Consider the following 14,294-nt stretch of genomic DNA (forward strand, 5'->3'; position numbering starts at 1 on the left):
ATCTTTAGACACGAGTTTATTGGTGACACCTATCAACCTCTTTCCATAGTTTTAAGTATTTTATAAATTCCTACAACGTGCAATTTTACTTTTATAGCTGAGGAGGGCGAGGAGGAGAACAAAATGCACAGGTATGCCCCACTTTTCAAAAGTTCACATTACGCCACTTCATCTTACAAAAGACCTACAATAGCACCTGTTTTCGCTAACCAAGAGAAATCAGAAGAGGATTCGCACTTCCATGAAAAAAGGCACCCAGTAACACTCACAGACACACATAGTGATTCAGTGGTTGCCAGATGAGAAGGGGGTGGAGAGAGGGGGCAAAAGAGAAGAATGGGGTTAGTAAAAGGTACACACCTCCAGTTATAAAACAGGCCACAAGGATCTAATGCCAACACAAAGAACAGAGTAACACTGTAACAACTACATGTGGTGACAGGTGGCAACTATATTTACTGTGACCACTTCGTAATACATGTAGACATTGAATCACTATTTTGTCCACGTGCAACTAATATAATACTGTGTGTCAACTACGCTTCAATAAAAAAAAAAAAAAAAAGTGAAAAGGGCGTTCCGCCTTTACTTGGCAGTGAGCCTTTACCCACCGAGGTCCTACCCGGCATCCCAATCACACCTCCGAACTGCGAAGTCTTGGGAGTTTCTGTGCTTTATCTTGATTTATTTTGTGTATCTCTTAGCAAGATGATGTGTCCTAAAAGGTCAGAAAAGCCTCAAAAGGAGAAGTTGTTTTTAGGTCTGAGAATGTATAAAAATTTTTCCATGCAAATCAGTGGTAATTGCTTCTTTGCTTTACGCCATTTTGGCTAATAAAGATTTCATACGGAAGCTCTACTTTTGGATAGCGGGGGAAACCTGTATTTCCCATTTGAAATTACATACTTTTCAATGGGTCTAGACACAGCAGCAGGCACACCTGTGACTAGAATTCACATCTCTGCACTGTGGCAACCACTCCAAGAATGTGAGTATCACAGCTGTTGTCTCCGTGTCAGGCTTAATGCCAACCCTGTGAACTTCGGCTGTTCTAGTCAACCCGCAATTAGTTCAGATCACATGCATCCCCAAAAGGACCCACTATGTGGAAGAAAATGCATTTTCAAGGGCCTGTGCAACATTCAAACGTAGACCTTATAATGGAACAGCCGATATAACCATACCGCGGGCATTTACTCACACACTCACACACACACAATCAGAACAGTGGCAAGGACACAGACTTTGGGGGCGCCTGCATGGCTCAGTCATTAAGCATCTGCCTTCAGCCCAGATCATGATCCCAGGGTCTCAGGATTGAGCCCGGCATCGGGCTCTGTGCTCAACAGTCTGCTACTCCCTCTGTCACTCCCCCTGCTTGTGTTCCCTCTCTCGCTGTGTCTCTCTCTGTCAAACAGATAAATCAAATTAAATTTAAAAAAAAGAAAAAGAACACAGATTTTGGAATCAGACTTAAGTGCAAGTTCCAACAACCTGCCAAACCAGTAGGCATGCTACCTCCGTGGCTAAGGACTTTCAAAAGTTTGGGGCTTCTGCATCTTGCAAGACAAGAACCCCAGCCAACACTGTAAGTGACAAGCCCTCAAAAATCAGGGGCCCCTAGCTGGCTCAATCATTAAGTATCTGCCTTCAGCTAAGGTCAAGATCCCAGGGTCCTGGGAGAGAGCCCTGCATGAGGCTCCCTGCTCAGCAGAGAGCCTGCTTCTCCCTCTCTGTCTGCCTTCTTGCGTTCCCTCTCTCGCTGTCTCTCTGTCAAATAAATAAATAAAATCTTCAAAAATAAATAAATAAATAAATAAAAGACCTCAAAAATCATTCTGAAAGTCTTTTAACTAGGACTGATGGTTAGGAAATTAATAAATGTTATGTGATAAATCTGGGTAGCATTTAAATGTTCAAGGCCCAACATAACAAGCAAAATATCAGCGATTATAGGGATGTCTGTCTGGTCTCTCTTGTCAACTGCCAACATTGTTTTCCTCAAGCAGTAGGAAATATCAATGGCGTTCCTAAGAACTCGGCTTTTAAAACTTGTTATTTTCAAAGCAAGAGGGGGAAAAAAGCCACCTCAGTGTAATCCCAGCTCCACTCCATCAACCAAATGGCAGGGGAGGTAAATCTGAGATTCCAAAGGCAGAGACTTGCCTATGCTTCTAGTGCACCATGATTTAAACCAAATTACTTCAATTATTCTTACTGTGAACCAGAGCTCTGCAAAAGATAAGACGTCGGACATGAATCTTAAGAATCAAGCAGTCTTAAATTAGACTTAACTTCTAACTTCTAGCTTATAACCAAAAATACCATGGGGGGAGAGGCGGCAGGGAGACCTTTAAGCAGTATGGGCCTCATTCAGACGATGGAACCTTATTGACTCATTATTAGTAATAGGGATACACTGTATAGAGAAACTAGAAACAGGGCAAGAAAATATTAAAAAATTAAAAACACAATATTAAAATTAACCAGAAAGGTAGAATATCAAGGAGGTGACCAGCAGGGGTCCTTAGAGTACAAGGCTGGGGGAAAAAAAGGAGAAAAGGCAGGTCAAGTCATCAAGGTGTGGAAGTAACACGTGGCAGGGAGCAGTTGGACTAAAGAAACCAGGTTAGGGGCGGGGGGGGGGGGGGGGGGTAAAAGGAAAGGCCTGGGGGAGACTGGCTCTGAGGCAAACCCTGGCTGTCTCACTTAAACCACTTTTGTGACCCTATACAAGTTACTTGACTTGACCTGAACCTGGATATTAACAGTGCCTCCTCCATGATCTGCTGCACAGATCCCTTGAGCGAGTCCAGAGAGGGCCCTGAGCACAGGCCTTTGCACATAGTATGTGTGCAGTAAATGCCAGCCATTACTATCAACAATCACTACATTTAAATCCTGGCCCTGCCCCAGTGAGCTGCGTGACAATCGACAAGCTGCCCACCCTTGCTGAGCTTCAAAAACCCCACAAATACAGCAGGGATGAAAACGTCCTTCCCCACAGGGCTGTGAAGATGACAGAAGGTAACACACATCTTGCACAGTCTCCTAACTGTGGGTGTCGCTGCCACCACTGCCATTAGCGTAGTGAGGAGGGGGCTGGAGAAGCCCCCAGAGCTGGGAGAGAACATCTTTTCCTGAGACTGGTAACTCCATTAACATAGCCATGCAGAGTTGTCCCACGCTCCTCTCAGCCTCTAGGTCTTGCCCTCCCCCAGGAGTCTGGACCAACGGCACAGCCACTTCAAGCTAAGTGAACGCTTACCTGGAATTTCTGTGTCTGTGCCTTCAGGGGCGCCTCTGTGACTTCTGCAAAGGCAGCACTGAGCTCTTCGATCTCAGAGTTAAGGTCTTCCACCTGGGTCAAAGTAAGAACAGCAGCCACGTGTGCAACGGGACAACTCAAGCACTCTTCCTGCTGGACGGTGCAGTCTTCTGATCAAGGGCTTCGTCGTCAGGGAAGGCATGAAATCGGAGAAGTGGGACTCCAACTCTGGCCATTCACTAGCTGAGGGACTTTTTAATCTCCTTGAGCCTCCATTCCCACAACCAGAAGACGAGGAGACTACTCATCACCCCACGCCAGCTTCAGTAGGGCTAAGTGAAATGATGGGTACTGGTGTTAAAACCAGGCCTGGCTGAGGAGCAGCATTACAGCACTGCTGTCCATAGAGAGAGGCCTGGCCACTCCCAGAATCTCTCGTCTCTGCTGACCTCCTCCTGTAACCCCGTCAGTGGTGACGCCCATGGCCACACCCTGGACTTGGCCAGTGCCCACGACGGCCCCTCCACAGTGCTACTCTACACTGAAGGTCTCCAACTTCAGCTGGGCCCTGAACCTCCACATTAAGCAACGGTAGGAATGGTAACTACTATTACTATGAGCCAAATCTCTGCCGCATCTGACACCGGTGATTACCCAGACTCTCCCCTTTTATCTTCTTCGGCACCGTGGTTTCCTGGTTCTCTTCATACTTGTGCAGTCATTCCTGTCTCCTCCGTGCCCTCTTCTCCCTGTCCCTGAAATTCTGATGTCCCCTACAGCCCCATCCTCAGCCTTGTTCTTCCCCTACTATACATTACCGAGACAGGCAGACCCACTCCTAGAATTGTAACTTGCACCCGAGCTCTCTCCAGGCTTGAGGCTGCCACTCCCATCTCCCCCCGGACATCCCACCTTGGTGGTCTACGAGCTCCCCACAGTCAACACTTCGTAAACAGACTCACCACCTCCATCACCAAACCCATCTTGCCATCATACACCATCTTCTATGCTGTCAACTGAGTCAGTGGCACCACCATCTCCCAGTCACTCCAGCCAGACCACCAGAAGTCATCCTCCATGGCTCCTTCTCTCAGTCCTACATCCCTCAGCAAATTTCCCCAAATTTGCTTCTAATTTTTAACTATTTCTCATTATTTCTAATTTCATTTCCCGAGTAAGGGTTACCCCTCCATTCCTATTTAGCAGTGACCACTGCTGTAACGCAATCTTTCTTGACTTCTGCCTCTGCTACTGGCCTCCCTACTGCCATTCTCTCGCTCCTGTAAGCCACACCCCAGATAGAGACCAGAGTCCTCACTGAAATGCACATGTGGTCACAGCCCTCCTCCTGAAGAGCCCTCAGTGGCATGCCACCCAAACAGCCAAAAATTACTAATTCCACCACCAACGGCCAGCCCCATGCACCTGCCCCCCCCCCCAGCTTCTTCTCTAGCCTCCCTTAGGTTCTGAACTTGATGCCCAGACAACCTCAAAATGCTTTTCATTCCATAAACACCCATCAGACTCTTTCCTAACTTAATGGATTAACCAGTGCCCTCTTCTCTGCCTCCCCTCCCAACCAACTCCTACTTATCCTTCAAGATTGAGCTCAGACACCTTCTCCACCAGGTACTGCTCCCCATGTGCATACCCTAATCTGGAACTGGTTCCCTGCCCTCCACTTGCACAGCCCCCCACACAGCCCTCAATCACCGCACCTTCACCCTATCTTTCTTCCTCACAGGACTCGCGAGCATGGCTAGGTTTTCTCCTCTGTACCCGTGCCTCGCTCAGTTACTGAGAAAACAACACACTACTATGCTGACAATACTAAAATAGCAAGGAAATAGCAGCCACAACCTTGGATCCCACAGGCAACAACCGAGGGAGCTCACTGGTTCACAGGCACAGCCTGGCCTCCTAAAAGTCCTTCAATCTCAATCTTGTCTTTGCAAGACTGGGCCTTGTCCAACATGGCAGCCACTGACCACCTGTGGCTGCTGGGCACCTGAAATGTGGTTCGCCTGAGATGCAATGTGCTGTAGACACACTTGAACTTCAGAAATGACACGAGGATGAAAAAGATTCTAACCACCTCATTATTACTACTGTCTTCCTGCTGACATGCTGAAATGATAACATTTGGGATATATATATTATTTCACTTGTTTCTTACTTCTTTGAATGTAACTACTAGAAAATTCAAACATCCACATCCACATGTCACTTACACGGTATTTTTCCTGACTAGCACTAGATCGGACATTCCAAAGGAATTTCTAATGGATAATAGGCCCTTTCCCCATCCCCTATACTCATCCCAGCTCTCTTATAAACTTTCCACCCAAAGCTAAAAATTCAGGGTTGGACAGGCCAGCCACAGAGGCTAAAAAAGAAAAATCTCACTTCGGGTGTCTCAGACTGACCACATACCTCTTTTTCTTTTGACTTTAATGCCATGGTTAGACCCTGAATGGCTTTATCCCTCTTTAAACTATTTTTCTTTTCTGTAGCAATTTCTCTTTCCTTCTCTCTCAGGTCCTCCTGAAGTGCCTAAATTAGATTAGAAAAAGATTCACTAAGTTGATGCGTTCCAACCAAAATGCACTGTAAATATATCTGTAAGAGCACACTCAGACGCGGTTATTCTATCTTATTCCTGTCACCGTGTGATTAATGTTTCCGAGTAGAGCTGAACACAGCGGCGGCAGCTCCCCGTTATGGTGTTAGCGCTCACGGCAACAGGGCTGGGGGAGAAGAAGGGGATCAGATCAGTTAAGACGGTGACAGCTGCTCCTGTGGGAAGGACTCCAATGCCTTCTGGAATTTGAATACAGTCACATCAGAGTCTTTGAAACCCTACCAGGTTATTTGGGGGAAATAACAGATCATTAATTTCATTCCTTAATGCTACAAAAGCTAACAGAGAATTTGGTTTGATGGAGACTGAACATACACATTTATAGTCTGAGTTCATTTCTAAAGATGATCAGGCTGCCTCCCTCCCGGGCTGTTGTGAGGATCAAATGAGATAATGGACGGCAAGCTCTTTCCAAGCTGGCAGGCGCCGCATAAATGTCGGCCGCTGGGACCGGGGGACACGGAGCAGCGGCAGGTCTGGGTCCCTGCCAGAGCTGCTCCAAGTCACCTGATCTCGGGAAAGGGCCCTCGCCTCTCTGAGCCCCACAAGCCTCATCTGCGCAATGGGAATGTCGGCTTTACAGAATTCCTGCCAAAACCGAGGCCTTCTCTGAAGTCCGGAAGGCCTCACTGGCACCCGCTGGCTTTCCCTAAGTGACAGCTATTGTCACACCGAACTACCTACTGCTCTCAGAATAAAGCATGAGGCAAGGGGAAATCTTCAATATGTTATTTTAAATTGCATCAACATACCTGGATCCTCTCTTCAAAGCGGTGTCTCTCCTGCTGGCGCTCCATTTGTGCAGCCTGAGAAAAGGCATTAATTGGCACCGGAAGGGACTCACAATCCAACAGCCTCCCCAGAACAGTCAGAATGACCGTCTCATTTCCTGACTTCCCCACCGCCACGGAAGTCACGGCAGTAAGTGTCCGCTCCTCTCTGGCTCGCACGGTGTCCCACCCGAGGGAAGAGAAAAGTAAAGACAAGCTGGCCACATGGGCTGATCTCCAGCCCCACAGAAAGCGAATCACGGGGCTGCTGGACGCTGAAAAGGGCCAGCGGAAGGACGGGGCCTGCAGGGTTCAAGGGACGAGCAGGAGCCACGGGCTGATTACAGCCGAAAACTAACCAGTGATGCTCCAGATACCACTGCAGAGGCAGGGACAAAGAAGACTCTGCTCCATAAAAAATCAAGACTTTCCCAAGCACCCAGAACACCCACACTGGGAATCCAGCACATGCAGCAGCCACTCCGGGTCCAGCGAGCGCTGGGAGGTCTCAGCTAAACCCACCCGCACGTGCAGGCCCAGGTCACCCTCCTGCAGCTGCCGTGGAGGCTGCCTCATGTTGGGGGGTGGGAGGTAGGGAGGACCTCTGGGAGGCTCTGGGGTCTGGTACTAACAACCCATCAACTCCTCTGAGCCAATTTCCAAATTCCACACGGGGACCATGACCGGGATCTCGAAGAGCCGCCAGAAGGATTAACCGCAGCGGCACATTGACCTGCTTTGCCAGCCACCTGGCCTGACACAACGTAGTTCCCTTCCCCCCACAGTCTCTAACCACAAAGGTACAACAGGTACTAAGTTTTATCCTGAGAAAACCCAAAGGATGAAAATAAAGTCCGGGGGCAACAAGTTAACACACGGTGAGACAGAGACAAGCAGATATGGGCTATTTTTTTAACCAACTGTGTCTAAACATGAGGCTGGAAGGGGGAAAACATGTCAGGGCCCCCGACAAAGGAGGTTCCTGCTCATTCCTCGGCTGCTGGGGAGCTAATATCTGGAAGCAGTCGGTGTGACACGCGGGGAGCGAGGATGCATCCCCTCTGCCACAGCAGAGTCCAGGGTGCTAATTCAAGACCCCTCCACACCCTGCCGGCTCACCTCGGCTCCTCCCTCCTGGTCTCCCCTCGGAGCAGCAGAGAGTCCTCGGAGCTCCCCAGATGACACCCTCTCATCAGGACACGCCATCTGAGATTTCTCCTCTTTAAGGCACTGAATTAAAGCATCTTTGCTCTTCAAAGACAGCTTCAACTCCTCAATCAGTCTAAAAGTGAACAAAATTTAAATATTAATTCTAAGCTGTTCTCTTAGCTCAGTGGAGCAGGAGGAGGCAGGAAATGGGGCCAGACATCTTCAAAGTAGACATGACCAATGACTGAATAGAAACGGAATCGCACTATGCAGGTCGGAGAATAAGGGCCAGAATTCCCATGACATTAGGTGTCCCCTTGCCTCCAGCAGGGCTCTGGTGGATCCAGCCTCCGAGCTGCCAGACTACGGCTTGACCAAGCCACCCCCCGTGCTCAGACTTTCAACAGCCCCCACCGTGGACAGCAGCCGACTACTAATTTTTTTGACCAAGAATCCCTTCTGCAAAAGAAATGGGGCCCCGAAGCCTGAACAAGCATGACTGATAGAGCAGAACTATCCCAGGGAGTAGGCAAAAACCAAGAACCTCTCTCCCTGGCTTCTCAGGGCAACGTTTAAAATACACCGACTTTCAAGATAAAGGCCAAACTCGTGAGCAAGGCAGGTAAGGCCCTAGCTTTTCAGGCCTAGAAGATCAGAGGCCCCGTTGGCAGCTTCAGTTTCCTCTCTCACAGGAGGCCACCACCTGCTCCCTCACCACCCGGGGCCTCGCTTCCAGATCTCTCCACACGCCAGGCTGTCTTGTGCCTCCAGACCTTTGGTCACACTTGTCCCCCGACCTAGAATGCCCTTCACCACTCCATCCCCACCACCTGCTAATACACACCCACCGCCCTGCCCCCCCACAAGCAACTGTGCCAACCACACCCTGAGGCCCCTCCTCAGGTAGAGCTGAACACCTCCTTGGGGCCACCAAATTATGCCCCCTGACCACGACCAAGTTATTTAACCCCTATGCGTCTACATCTCCTCGGCTAAAAATGGGGATTACTTGCTCACGTGGATTAGAGATAAAACATCTAAAACGGCCCTCATACCTCCAGGCATACAGCACAACTCGACAAATGACAGTTGCTATAATTATTACCCTTTTTTAACATTCAACAATTAGCATTTTGTCAGAGAACCCTCCGAAGAGCCTTTCTGTAGCTAAGCCTCGAAAGCAACTTGAATGGCAGGAAGAACAAAGGCTTGACAGTCAGAGAGCTTCCCTGGCTCCCAGGGTGAAGGTCAAGAATCAGCTCAAGAATCAGCTATAAGTAGTTAAAAGCAGCTGGCAATGCACTGGTGCTATGGAATGAATGCTCATAGCCCCCCAAAATTCAGATATTGAAATCCTAACCCCCTCAGGTGACAGGATTAGGAGGTGGGGCTTTGGGAGTCAAGTAGGTCACGTGGGTAGAACTCAGGAATGCGAGCAGTGCCTGACAAATGAGGCTCCAGAAAGATGCCTGACCCCCTCCACCGTGCAGGGATACAGTGGGAAGTCTGCAGGCTGGAAGAGGGCTCTCACCTGACCATGCAGCCACGCTGGTCTTCCAGCCTCCAGAACTGTAAGAAATAAATTTCTATTGGTTGTGAGCTACCTAATCTCTGGTATCTTGTTATAGCATCGCAAACAGGCAAAGACAATTAGGCACAGAGGGTACCAGGGCAGCACCAGCGCAATGCCCCCAAATCTGGGACAGAGGAGTAAGATTGCCCTCTAGGGGTTCTACTCTGAAATCATCACATAATCAACTGAAGAGGTAAAAGTCACTAACTGTATACTTGAAACAGATGTGCTGTATTGCAGGTAACTTATACTTTGACAAAAATTATTTGTGTTAGTTACCTTAAAGCCAGTTCCAGTAGGGATGGGAATGAGAGAGGCCAGCCTGTGGGGACTGTGGCCCAACTGGAGCATGGGGCCATCCACAGGAGTGGCCTCAGTCCTGCAGGGCCACAGCCCCAGGCCTGCCACACCTTCCAGGTTTTTAAAAGAAGCTAGAAAGCCAAACTTCTACATGAAACTAGATTTTTTTTAAATAGTAGCAACTAATTCAAACTTTTTTTTTTTTTAAGATTTTATCTATTTATTTGAGAAAAAGAGAGCACAAGTGGGGAGAGGGGCAGAGGGAGAGGAAGAGGCAAACTCCCCGCCAAGCAGGGAGCCCGATGAGGGGCTCGATCCCAAGATCCTGGGATCATGACCTCAGCCAAAGGCAGACACTTAACCAACTGAGCCACCCTGGCACTCTTAATCCAAACTTTTAAAAGCACAGTGTAGGCCAAATAAAACGTATCATTTGGCCACATCTGACCCACAGGGCTCCCCAGTGTTAGCTGCCTTAAGGATCCAGACTAGCTCTAAGGTCAGATCGCAGGAGATTGAGTAGTTAGAGCAAACAGCTTTCAAAAGGGTGGAGGAAGCTCAGAAAGACATCAGCAGTGCCCATCAAGCAAGGGCCCCACCCTACAACAGGCCAGTCTGGACGCCACATCTGGCCCCATCTCACCAGGGCATGCCCAAGCACCCTAGTTCCAAGTCCGCTTAGCAGCTCACTTTCTGACCCCCATTTCGCTGGTAGGCAGGCCTGCCCAGTAGCTGGTCAACACATCAATTTATAGCTCCTTTAATCTAGACTTAATTCATATACCCATGCATCTTCTAGACTCACTCTTGGATGTCCATGAACCCTCAACCCAACATTTCCCAACAGAGCTTATCTTCCACAAAAAACCCCCACACAAAACCTCTGTTCTTTCCCCCTTTTGTTCCCCAAACTCAGCACACTGTACCGCCATCCTACAGTTGCTCACACTCAAAACCTTGGTGAGGAGGTATCTCTGCAGCCTTTTTCCTCATCCCCAAGCTCCTCGACGACCAAATTCTACCTTCCAAACATCTCTGCCTGTTCTCCTCCATGCTAGCTCCGTCACCTCAGTCCTGGTCACCATGATCCCTTGTCTGGACTTCTCCATCAGCCTGAGGGGCAGTCTTCCCACCCAGTCCCACCACCAACCCACCCTTCAGGGGCAGCCAGAGGGAGAAGAATGGCTCTATAGTCAGACCCTGACACCACCCCATTCCCACCCTTAACTCATCAGCAGCGTGTCACATGCCCTGAAGACAAAACCCAAACTATTCAACAAAGCCCACATGATCTGGCCAGCTTCCCTCTCCTCGTCGCTTCCCATCTCCCTTCCAGAATACAACTCTCCAGCCACACTATAGTTCCGTAAGTCCCCCGTAAGGGTCTGCTCTGTGCCCTCTGGCCTCTGAACTTCCATACACTTGGTACCCAATGCCTGAAACATCCTTTCTTCCTCCAAGTAACTCTTCCTTTATCCTCATATTTCCCCTGGGAAGCCTCTCCTAATCGCTCTGAACAAAATCAGAAAGAAGTTAGGTTAACGCAGCATTTATCCATGTGGCCCTTCTCACTCTGCTCCTGCCCTCCACTCCTCCCACCAGCAAACACTTTGACATGAGGTTCCTTAAGAGAGGGACCCAGTCTGTACCACTCATACCTATGCTCTAACCACCACTTACTGAGCAGAAGATGCTCAGGAAGTATTTGTGAGCAAAGGGCATCATGATCCAACAGACCAATGAACCAACTGCCAAGCATCTGCTGGGACCCCCGCAGGACCCTTCCAAATCCACTCTTGCCCACGACCTCTTCTCAAACCCACCCCCAGCCCTCTCCCTTCTTCGCCTTCACTGGCACCAGGAAGTCTGTCTTTTCTTCTTTGGTGACTGCCTCTGCACATTCTGGTCTCTTCCCTGGGTTCCCTATTTCCAATTTAACTGCTGGAGACCTGCAGGTCCCCCAGGAAAGACAACCCTGTAAACCTTCTAAAGGCTTCACCACTCATTAGCTGGGAGAGATACAAGGGAAGGTATAAGTAATTTGTGTGGAAAAGGATTCTAGACTCTCTCAGAGTACAGCACTAGAAAGGTTGCTACCCTGAAGGGGAGGCCCAGCCAAAAAAAAAAAACAAAAAAACAAAAAAACCACACCGGTCTACGGAGGCTTCTCTTCCTAGCCACATAAACGAGAAAAACGCTCACTCACTCGACCCTGAGGTCCTACACCTCACAGAGAACTCTGTTTCCTGACTCTTGAGATTCATCCCAAAACTCCCATTTTCCAGATCAAAGCTAAGACAAGGCTGCAGCACATCAAAGAAATGCTAGCTCCTCCAGACACTGAAGCTAGGACGCTTCGTAAGCGGAAACCATGGCCTCTCCCTCGCTCTGTTCATTTCTCTTTTATAGATAATCCTAAAACATGAAAACAAGTTGCAGACTCAAATCTCATAAGAGGGTACGGAGGAAGAATGAAAAGCGAACAGCAGCTGGGAGTTGGGGCGACTGGGCACCAGAACCCAAACAACACGGTGGGCCCGTCAATCGGGAGTCACTGAGCAACCGAAAAAAAAAGGGACTAGAGTCAGTACTCTCTATTTAAGGAAATAGGAAAGCAGATCATTCGCTTTAGAACAATTTCTGTCAAATTCCAAATGAGGCTGGCTCTTCAGTAGGTCACAAGTTAGCCAGAAGCTTCACTTGTATTTAGTTTACACAACCTTCCACCTGGTGACCAGCAAAGCAAGGCAAGAGATTCAACACATAAGGTTCATGATAAAGAAGAAAACCTCAACTCACTCCTGATCAGTTTTGATCAAAGTTTGATTAAGACTGCCTAAAGGTTTAAAAAAAAAAAAAAAAAAAAAAAGACTGCCTAAAGGTCCTATGGCCCATCCGTTTCTCTGACTACATGGCACACATTTTATTCCTGGACCAACAAAGAGCTCTATACTCAGTCTACACTGTTTTGGCCCCTTGCCGATGTACTAATCTGGGCCCTCAGCCTGCATTAAAAGACAGGATGAGGGGCACCTGGGTGGCTCAGTTGGTTAAGCATCTGCCTTCAGCTCAGGTCATGATCTCGGAGTCCTGGGATCCAGCCCCGAGTTGGGCTCCCTGCTCAGCGGGGAGTCTGCTTCGCCCTCTCCCTCTGCCCACCCACCCCCGGCTTTGCTCTCTCGCTCTCAAATAGATAAAATCTTTAAAAAGAAAAAAAAAAAAAAAGACGTCATGAAAAAAAGGTCCCACAAAACTCACTAGCATCTCCTGTGGGGATAAAATCACTTCCTGTTCCCTCTGGGAAGATTCACAAGAGAAATTTCTCCCCTACGATGTCAAGTAAAACGGCTTCTCCTGAGTTCCTGGCTCACATTCTTCTGTGAGCAGTGTGACTCTTAACGTTCATCAAGACTGTTTTTCTCTCTTTCCTTTGGTTACCAGGAAGCTCACAGTCAAACTGAAGGCTACGTCTAATATCTGAACAGAACTTTTCGGCGGGATTTTTTATCTATAATTCCATCCCTGTCCTCATAGCCCTAACCCTATTCCTTTTCCCTCCACCCCGATCTTACTCCAGGTTTTCTCACTGTGGGGGAGCAAGCAGAGAAAGGAGGGGTGAAAGAGTGGGAAGAGGACACCCTTTCACCCTGCTGCCCGGGAAACGAATGTCAGCACGTCGCAGAGATAAGAGCCAGACCTGTCTTTCTGCTCCAGGACCACAGCCATGTCCAAGTCCCCCTCGTGCCTCTTCTTCATCTCTGAAAGCTTCTTTTCCAAGCTCAACCGAAGAGCCTTCTCTGTTTCCGTCCCTGCAAAGGCCTTTTCCAGTTCTGCTTGGGCAGCTTTCACATCCTAGAGTTAAATTAAATGCATTTGATGCAATTTTTCAATACAATTGGGAACATTTTTGAAAGGAAATTGGATTAAAATATAAATATTTATGACTTTTTCTCCGGCACATTTCCCCTCCCTGAATTGTACTACACATGGGCAGAATCAGTAATAAATACATTTGCCAGCCATTTTTCCCTCTTGTATCCTGAAGAGTAATAAGCATTTCCAATGGAAAAGACTCAACTCTACAAAAACTGTATTTTTGGGTTTGAAAAATCAGATCAATATTTACAGCTTGAATGAGAACAAAGAGAAATGTGCCTCTCAATACTTTTAAACATAAATTCCATAGTCCCCACAACCTCCATACAAATACATCCCACACCCCGCCACCCTCTCCCTACTTCTTTTAAGATCATGACTACACACCTCTCAAGTACATTCTCTTTATCTCCAAGGTGATGTCGGTGGTGAAAAACTACGTTCTTCCTGAGAGCTCAGAGAGGCCAACAAGGAAATTCCCTTAATCATGCAGGCAGTGCCCACCTCGGGGAAAAGGGCCCTGGAGCTTAGGAAAATGACCTGGGGGTAGAGCTGGACCTCCAAGTGCCCACAGCCTTGGACTACATCACCAAGATACAAGTCAAATCAAACTAGGTTCAAAACCCAGCTCTCCTGATGATTTGCTGTGAGACATTAGAGTGTCACTTAGCCTTTCTGGGCCCCAGCTTATCTCTAAAATAGGGATCACCACCATCC

The 14,294-nt window shown here is 48.3% G+C and overlaps 1 protein-coding gene across 5 annotated transcripts in view; it reads right to left on the reverse strand.

Moving 5' to 3' along the window:
* The window catches only part of CDK5RAP2 (CDK5 regulatory subunit associated protein 2), a 167,907-nt gene that overhangs the window by 112,661 nt on the left and 40,952 nt on the right, over positions 1-14,294 (reverse strand). For all 5 annotated transcript variants that reach the window (XM_032865725.1, XM_032865728.1, XM_032865727.1 and 2 more), the window contains 5 exons: positions 13,399-13,553; positions 7,799-7,961; positions 6,662-6,715; positions 5,702-5,821; positions 3,269-3,361 (listed from right to left, as the gene is read on the reverse strand). In XM_032865725.1, the coding sequence (XP_032721616.1) occupies positions 3,269-3,361; positions 5,702-5,821; positions 6,662-6,715; positions 7,799-7,961; positions 13,399-13,553 (585 nt within the window). The remainder of the gene's footprint in view (positions 1-3,268; positions 3,362-5,701; positions 5,822-6,661; positions 6,716-7,798; positions 7,962-13,398; positions 13,554-14,294) is intronic.

The sequence above is a fragment of the Lontra canadensis genome, unplaced genomic scaffold (genome assembly GCF_010015895.1).
Source record: "Lontra canadensis isolate GAN:19392208 unplaced genomic scaffold, GSC_riverotter_1.0 scaffold30, whole genome shotgun sequence".
NCBI lineage: Eukaryota > Metazoa > Chordata > Mammalia > Carnivora > Mustelidae > Lontra > Lontra canadensis.